The sequence below is a fragment of the Saimiri boliviensis genome, chromosome 13 (genome assembly GCF_048565385.1).
Source record: "Saimiri boliviensis isolate mSaiBol1 chromosome 13, mSaiBol1.pri, whole genome shotgun sequence".
NCBI classification, from domain to species: Eukaryota; Metazoa; Chordata; class Mammalia; order Primates; family Cebidae; genus Saimiri; species Saimiri boliviensis.
In genome coordinates, this window is record NC_133461.1 from 8,153,609 (window position 1) to 8,162,973 (window position 9,365).

Below are 9,365 nucleotides of genomic sequence, written 5' to 3' on the forward strand. Positions count from 1 at the left end.
GTTAAGTAGAAATTGTATTAGTTCATTAAACGTTAGGTAGAATGTAACAGTGAAGTCATGATGTCCTGGGCTGCTATTTGCTGGGAGATATTTTACTATGGCTTCAGTCTCTTGAATCATTATTGGTTTACTGAGGTTTTCTATTTCTTCATTGTTCAGTATTGGGAGGTTTTATATGTCCGGAAATGTACCCATTTCTTTTACATTTTTTAATATATTGGCATATAGTTGTTCATAGCAGTCACTAATAATTCTTTATATTTCTCTTGTTTCAACTGATACTCCTTCATTTCTGATTTTATTTATTTGGGTCTTCTCTGTTTTCTTCCTAGTGAGTCTAGCTATAAGCTTGTTAATTTTGTTTGTTTTATTTAAAAAAACTTGTTTTATTGATTTTCTGAGTTTTTTTAAATTCTTAGTTTTATTTATTTCTGCTCTGATTTTTTTTTTTTTTTTTTTTTTTGAGACAGAATTTTACTCTTGTTACCCAGGCTGGAGTGCAATGGCGTGATTCGGCTCACCGCAACCTCCGCCTCTTGAGTTCAGGCAATTCTCCTGCCTCAGCCTCCTGAGTAGCTGGAATTACAGGCACGCGCCACCATGCCCAGCTAATTTTTTGTATTTTTAGTAGAGACAGAGTTTCACCATGTTGGCCAGGATGGTCTCAATCTCTTGACCTCGTGATCCACCCGCCTTGGCCTCCCAAAGTGCTGGGATTACAGGCATGAGCCACTGCACCCGGCCTCTGATTGTTATTTTCTTCAATTGATTTTGGGTTTCATCTTTTCTTGCCTTTCTAGTTCCTTGAGGTACTAATTAGGCTGTTTATCTGAAGCTTTTTCACTTTTTTTTTTTGCTTTAATTAATTGATATGAACTTTCCTCCAAATATTGCTTTTGCTGTATCCCATAAATTTCAGTATGTTGTATTTCTCTTATCATTTGTTTCAAGACATTTTTAAATTTTCTTTTTAATTTCTTCACTGAGCTATTGGTCATTTAGGAGCATGTTGCTTAATTTCTATGTGTTTGTGACATTTCCAAGGTTCTTCTTATTACCAATTTCTAGTTTTATTCCACTGTGGTCAGAAAAGATATTTGATATAATTTTTACTTTTCAAAATTTGTTCAAACTTGTTTGTTTGGCCTAACATTTAGTCTATTCTGAAGAATGTTCCATGTGTCCAGGAAAAGAATGTGATTCTATAGCAGTTATGTGAAATGCTCTTTAAACATTAGTTATGCCTATTAGTTCTATGTGTAGTTTAACATTGCTGTTTCTTTGTGGATTTCCTCTAAATGAGTTGGTTTCCAGTTTAACTGAATACTTTTTCTCACCTGTTTACTTTCAATCTATGTGTGTCTTTACAGCTCTAGTGAGTTTCTTGCTTTTTATCTGTTAAACTACCCTAGGCCTTTTAATTAGAGAATAGTGTTTAATTACATTGTGTTTTTATTGATAAATAAAAACTTACTCCTGCCACTTTATTGCCTTCTTTTTGGTTGTTTTATAATTCCTCTCTTCTTTTCTTCCTTTGATACCATCTTCCATTGTGGTTAAGTGATTTTCTTTACCAGTATATTCTAATTTGCTCCTTGTTATTTTTACTGAATCTGCTATACGATTTTACATTGTGGTTACTATAAGGCTTATGAAAAACATTTTATAGATATAATGGTATTTTAAAGAGATGACAACTTATCTTAGATCATAAAAAAAGAGCAAAAAAAAACCTAAAAAAGTAATTTTACACTTTAAATCCACGACTGTATATTTTCAAATAGCTTCTCTTTGAGCTAAGTTGTCTATTTGATCCACTCAGCTATTAAAAGCCTCTAGTGAAATTTTTAGTTCAACAAATGTATTTGTCAGTTTCAAAATTTCTGTTTGATTTTGTCTGTTAACAATCTCTTTGCTATAGTTCTCTAATACATTTCTAAATTGCTTTGCTGTGTTATCATGAAGATCAGTGAGTTTCTATAAAATTACACTTTTAAATTATTGGTCTAAGAATTCACATACTGCCATCATGTTGGAATCTGCCACTGCTTTCTTGTTTTGATGATTTGGGGAGATGATGATTCCTGTTTGCTCTTGTTGCATTGAAATATTAAATTTTTTTTCTGGCATTCTCTGTCTGGCTTATTTTAGCTTTTATTGAATATACTTTTTAGATTTACTTTACAGCTATGTTGTTGCTTTTGTAAAAAAAATTTATTTTATTTTATTTTTATTTTTATTTTTTATTTTTTGTCTCTAAATGGTGCGTGTTGAAGGGCGACGGCCCAGTGCAGGGCACCATCAATTTCGAGCAGAAGGAAAGTAATGGACCAGTTAAGGTGTGGGGAAGCATTGAAGGATTGGCTGAAGGCCTGCATGGATTCCACATTCATCAGTTTGGAGATAATACACAAGGCTGTACCAGTGCAGGTCCTCACTTTAATCCTCTATCCAGAAAACATGGTGGGCCAGAGGATGAAGAGAGGCATGTTGGAGACCTGGGCAATGTGACTGCTGGTAAAGACGGTGTGGCCAATGTGTCAATTGAAGACACTGGGATCTCACTCTCAGGAGACCATTCCATCATTGGCCGCACGTTGGTGGTCCATGAAAAAGCAGATGACTTGGGCAAAGGTGGAAATGAAGAAAGTACAAAGACAGGAAACGCTGGAAGTCGTTTGGCTTGTGGTGTCATTGGGATCACCCAATAAACATTCCCCTGGATGTAGTCTGAGTCCCATTAACTCATCTGTTATCCTGCTAGCTGTAGAAATGTAACCTGACATTAAACACTGTAATCTTAAAAGAAAAAAACAAAACAAACAAAAAAAACATTGGTTCTAGTAGTGGATCAGAGTATTTCTTTCCTTGAATAGGGCACATTCCAGTGGGAAATCTTGGCAGTGTGGGAAGGCTGATTAGGTGTTTGTGCACAGGGTACCTGTGGAGTGAACTGCCTAGGGCATGGAACTACTGAATAGACATTCTAATTTTGTATCTCCTTTGGCTAAGTTACAGAGCAGAGTTTCCACGGTTGGGGATGGTAGTCCCACATCCACCCTTCCTCTCTGGTTGTTCTCAGAGGTATTTCTCCCTTCTGGCACTTATGATGCTTCCTGTTGGTTAAGGCAGAAACACACCTCCTGTGAAAGAACTCAAGATTGTGGAGAAGCTAGTTGTTCACCCTGATCTCACTTTTGCCAATGTAGACTATGAATTGGAGGAATATTTTCTATGTACTTTATGCCAGGAAGAAAAAGAAGAGGGTATTGCAAATATGAACACCCGATTCTCTTATTATCTGCTTGAAGTTTTTATTTTTTACTTTTCTCTGGCCCCAGCAACTGTCTCATGTTCATATTCGAGTTCTTGAACATTGCTGGTGGTAATCTCAATGCTGTTGTTTTTGTGTCTCTGTGCTGAAAAGGAATAAAGCCATCTTGCTTCTATCCCACCATTACAGAAGCAGAAGTCCTGACTACTTTACTTACATTTTACATTCAAACCTGTCCACAATAATCCTGATGGTCCTGACCACAGCTCTGTGTTTGCTTTTCTTACTAGTGTTTACCACCATCTCCTAACAGATAATATATTTACTTATTATGATGACTATCTCTCTTTTTCCAGGGATCACAGACTGATGTTTACATTAGTGAATTCTGAGAGTTCATGCCTATGATAAGCATTCAACATTTATTTAAGTACACAATCAATCATCCTAGGTGGATTACTAGTCTCTGCCACTCTACAGCTTCTAACCTGGTCTACTCACATTTAGCAATCTTTATGATTCATGCCTAGCCTCCTCCAAAGTACTTTTTCTTTCATAAGGGAAAGCTTTCTAAATCACATTTCTGATCCTGTTATGTGCTTTAATTAAAACACCTGTAGCCATTTAGTGTGTTAGTAAAATAACATTAAACCATTAAATTTACTTTTGTGTTTTACTATTACTTGGCCATTTTTTCTTTTCTAGCTTCGTTTTCTTATTATAGCCTTTTTTTTTCAAGCCACAGTCAAATATACTGAACATTTTTCTTTCCTAGAAAAAAATATTATCTTTATTTTTTTGTTTCTGATACTTCTCATGGGAAGATTTTTTTGCCTGGCTCTTTACTTGATTAATTATTACTGTATTTCACATTATTTTCTTTTTTCTCCAAAAGAAAACCTGTCTTGATGCAGTTCAGGTTAGCTGCTTAGCTAAAGTTTACATCCTTAAAAATTTCTCAGTGAGTAAGTTGCTTGTTCAGTGAACTAATAATATCAAAGATTAGAGAGTATATGTATATTTTAAATATGAAAACATTTTATTTCATATTTTAAAATATACATATAGTCTCTATAACACATTCATTACCTAGCACAAAGTGTTCTCTCAACATGTATTTATTGACTCATTTATATGAAATTGTGTTGGCCAAAGTGTATGAGTGTATGGGTCTTGAAAATGATTTCCTTTTCTTCTTATTTTTTTTTAAATAAATCTTTTGTTTTCAATAAACCATTCTATTATGTTGTGATAGTGGTGAACCTTGTTCATGAACTACAGCTATAGAAATAAAACTCAGGGAATTTCGATCAGAATTAGCAAGAAATGTGGCTCTAGGATTAAAGACTTAAATCAGAGACTGGAAACTATGAAACTACTAGAAGAAAACATTAGGGAAATGCTTCAGGATATTTGTCTGAGTAAAGTTTTATTGTGTAAAACCTCCAAAATCTTAAAAGTTGCCTCCCACTTATGGTTAAGTAGAGAGTTGTAAAAGGCAGAATTCAAGGCTAATCCCCAAGTTTTATACCTGCTGCTCTACACTCCTTGTATAATCACCTCCTATATAAACTTGGATACTTTTCATCTATCTACCAAGACCTGGATTTCATATATTTATTTGATATTGTTTCTTATAATACACATTGACCTAATTTTGCATTGTATATTTTAAAACACTAAAGCGCACCATCTGATCCTAAAGTTTCAAAGCATGTGATCTTAATTAACAGTGCATTGGGGATGCCTACGAAATTAAGTTCAATAAATTGTATGTTAACTGAGAAATAAGCAAAACAAATATTTGACAGAATTGCAATTTTAGTTTGACAGTCCCTCTATTAAACTGCAATTTATCACTTGCTGATGCTCTGTAGGACAGAGAACAATATCTTCAAAGATAATTTTCCCATAATATTTTAAGCTACATGATACAATTAATATACAGTATTCAAGCTAACAAAATATTTTTGAGAGCTAAACATTGTGCTTTAAACTTTAAATAACCCACATAATTTAATATTATTATCTTAAATATAAATTATACTTTTTCTTAGGTAATGTACATAAATATTTTGAAATTGAGATTCAAATCCATTCTACTCCATTAGAATAAAATATATTGGTTTAATTTCTTAATTTTATTTTTTAGAAAATTTGAATTAGTCACAGTAGTTTAAAGTAGTATCAATTTTAGCACAGTATGTTTCTCAAAATCCATCAATATTAACTTTCTGTTCCTTCAGCAAGATGTTAGCATGCAACTTCAGTATGATATCAGAAAGAGGTTTACCTTCTGAAGGATTACATTTTCTCGTAAGAATCAAAGGGAAGAACTCAATTCCATAGGACAATAGTAAGTTAAAATAATATGCATAAAGGGTTTTACAGAGTTTCAATGATACACTGAAAACAAGAGCATCAGTAGCTCTCTCACATCATGTCCTCTGTCTTCGATTTCTCTTCCTTCTTCTTCCCTTCTAGTCTAAATTAGAAGGACAGGATCAACTGATGCCAAGTGTCCAAATGCGTGTATTTGGGCCAGTCCTCTATGGAGTTATACATTATATCAAAATAACAGTAATTTTATGCAAATCTTGAAAACAAAGATATTATGCATTACCTAATGCTAAATATTAAGTCCAACATAGTTATGAAAGTAATTTTACAATAAAAATAATTATCACTACTGATTGATAATGGAAGAAGCACAGATTATTAGGAAATCTGTTACAAAGGAGTATGTATATCCTCACTAACATTTATCAAGCCTAGTTAGCCTACATATTAGAAGAAAATTGCATTTGTTTTTTATACATCATGTGAGAGATGGTGCTGTATATGTAGTAAATTCCTTGAAGTCAACACCTTAGCTACAGCTAAAATGTCTTTTGAGTTTAAATAAATGAAACACAGTAAATAATAGATTTTTAAGCATATAGGTAACCTCAACCAGCACCTGAAAATATCTGGATGGCACATAGTCTTCTGGAGTTAACTTTAACTGTTATGCTACTGATTCTATCAGACTCCCAGTGGGGACTCTGTGTGGGAGCTTCAATCCCACATTTCCCTTCCATGCTGTCCTAGCAGATGTTTTCCATGACAGCCCCAACCCTGCAGCAAACTTCTGCCTGGACATCCAGACATTGCCATACATCTTCTGAAATCTAGGCAGAGGTTCCCAAACCTCACTTCTTGACTTCTGTGCAACTGCAGGCTTAAAACTACATGGAAGCTGCAAGGTTTGGGGCTTGTATCCTCTGAAGCCATGACCCAAGCTCTTAGGGATGCAGAGCACCAAGTCCTTAGGCTGCTCAGAGTAGAAGGGCCCTGGGCCTGCCCACAAAACCATTTTTTTCCTCCTAGGCCTCTAGGCTTGTGATGGGAGGGGCTGCCACAAGGTCCCTGACATGGCCTGGAGACATTTTCTATATTGTCTTGTCAATTAACATTTGGCTCCTCGTTACTCATACAAATTTCTGCAGCAGAATTGAATTTCTCCTTAGAAAAATGTGTTTTTCTTTTCTGTCTTATCATCAAGCTGCAAATTTTTTGAACTTTTACGTTCTGTTTCCCTTTTAAAACTGAATGTTTTTAACAGCACCCAAGTCACTCCATGAATGCTTTGCTACTTTGAAATTTTTTCTGCCAGATACTCTAAATCATCTCCCTGAAGTTCAAAGTTCCACAAATCTCTAGAGAAGGGAAAGATGCCACCAGTCTATGGAAATATTCTATATAATGACTGACAAAACTCAACAAATGATACCTTTAAAATTAACTTTTGTTTTATGCATAGTATTTATAAATAATAATAAAGTAAAATTATACTGGCTAGAATCAATGTAGTGGAGCAGTTAACATTAGAAAATTAAATAGCTCATCTACATATTTATCATTTGTAATCGATAGGTTTATACAAAAGGACATTAATACTTCACTCATACCCAACTGCCTCTTTCCATCACTTAAAAATTATGGCTAATAATAAATCTCAGTCCAAAAAAACTATTCCTCTTAATTCCCTAGGCAAATTGCTATTCATCAGAAGCCATTTAGGTGACAGAAGAGAAATGTTTAAAAGTCATTTGCCAAACAATTACAATCTAGATCAAATTAGCATCCCAAAATTGATGCATAGAGTGTAGCTTTAGAAAAATTTTGTGAACACTGAAATTACAACTGGCTCACTAGTCTTCTTTCTCTCAATTATACCTTTCCAATGTCCAACACAATATAATGCACACATATTTATATAATAACTGCACAACTGCAATAAATATTGATGGCAGCATTGGCCTGTCTGGAGCAGCCACGGCAGGGACACAAGCTGTGCTGCACACTCTGCAAAGCTGGTATGGGCTGGAAAAAGGTGGGAGTCCTGTGCACTACCAAGTTGGCGTGGCAGAAGCCCCATGTTCCCAGGTGCAGCTGCAGCCACTTAGCCATAGTACTGCATATGGGACTCTCTGCACTCTCAAGGGTCCAGAAAGCCTTCTGCCCCTCCAGTTAAGAAGTGCCTGCTCCCACTCCCTGACCTTTCTCTACTCCCAGCACCCTCTCCACTTCACAGTAAAGTCGTGGCTGAACCTGGGCATTTTGGTAACCCAGCTGGGTGTGCATGCACTTGGGATGGTATTGACATGCTAGCCCACTTCTACCTTGATCTCCTCTGGACTTTGAGTAACAATAAGCATAGGATAGAGGTTGGGGGGATCTGAGAGTAGCTTGGCACAGGCCTGCAGGTGCCCCTTTGGCACAGCCTGGGTACCATGGACAAATTGTTGATGGTGGCAGGAGGCAGATAGGTTCCTAACTGTGAAGGGGCAGGTCTCCTGTGAAGCATCACATTCAAGCCAGGGGTCACTTGAAGCCTGGCAGCTGGGCTGCCAGTTCCTATTAGAGTCTGTGACCCAGAGCAACAACTTAAGGTGTCTTTTCCAGGTCTGTCCATGGCCTCTCATGGGCCAATCAGTCAGCACACATTTCCACCCTCTGAGCCTATAAAAGCTCTAGACTCAGCAAGACTCATAGACTCTTGGGGACAACCTGCCTGTCAAAAGAAGCTACTCGCTTCAGGTCTCCTGAGAGTGGTTATGTCAATCAATAAAGCTCCTATCCATCTTGTTCACCCTCTACTTATCCACAGAACCTCATTCTTCCTGGATACAGGACGAGAACTTGGCACCCTCAAAATGGCAGGAGTGAAAGGAGCTGTAACACATTCCTGGTCGGCTTGCTGCACTGCAGGTGGTGACACACTCCCTGGCTGTGAAAGTGAAGAGTGGCAATCCTTCTGGGGGTCCAGACCTGAGAATCCCCCAAACCAGAGATGCTGTAACACGATAGCTCGCCCACCCTCCACCAGCACTGAGCGACTGTGCCACACAGTGGAAGCAGCGGTGGGGCCCTGCCAGCCCAGGAACCATAGGCTGGAGTGGGGAAGCAGAACTGAAAGAGCTGTAACACAAACAGGCCGAAACATGCTCCCGTACTTGCCATGCTGCCAGCAGTGAGAAAGTGGGAAGAGCTGTGGCCCTTCTGGAGGTCCAGACCTTGGGGCTCCCCAGTGCTGGGCTATGATATGCTCTAACGCCTTCTTTAGGGCTCTGCAGTTCCTGGCATCTCTGAGTTTTGGGGCACCACAGTGTTCCCTGGTGCCCACACTGGAAGCCGCTTGCAGTACACCTGATCCAGCCACAGTCTCTCATGGAGCTGGCGCCTGGAGTTACTCTTCCCACGACAGCTGGTGCGCCTAGCTGTGCGCAGTGGTCAGACCCCATACTTGCTCACTCACACACCTCTCACTGCTCCACGCCTGCCTCATCTTTGACAGTGTGGGATCCAGACCAATAGCTCAAGCTGACTTCAGCCTGTCAGGCTGAATGGACAGAATCAGCCCAGCAGATGTGAGTAAAACTCCAGCATAGGTGCTACTGGCCACAAAGGTTTCTGGCTGGCAAAGTGACACTCTCAGGATTCTGTGACAGTGTTATGCATACATACATATGTATACTCTAAGTGAGGTGATGATGGCGAAGAGAAAAGGCAAACAACTCTCTTTTTATCTGTGCATCCCTCTGTAGAC

General features: G+C 37.9%; 1 protein-coding gene across 1 annotated transcript; it reads left to right on the forward strand.

Annotated features, from left to right (window-relative positions):
• Positions 1–2,261: 2,261 nt before the first annotated feature.
• LOC101050084 (superoxide dismutase [Cu-Zn]-like) lies at positions 2,262–2,832 on the forward strand (the record flags this gene model as incomplete). Its single annotated transcript, XM_010336866.3, has 1 exon — positions 2,262–2,832. A coding segment is annotated over one exon (450 nt), but the record flags the coding sequence as incomplete, so codon positions are not given.
• Between the last annotated feature and the right edge of the window lie 6,533 nt (positions 2,833–9,365).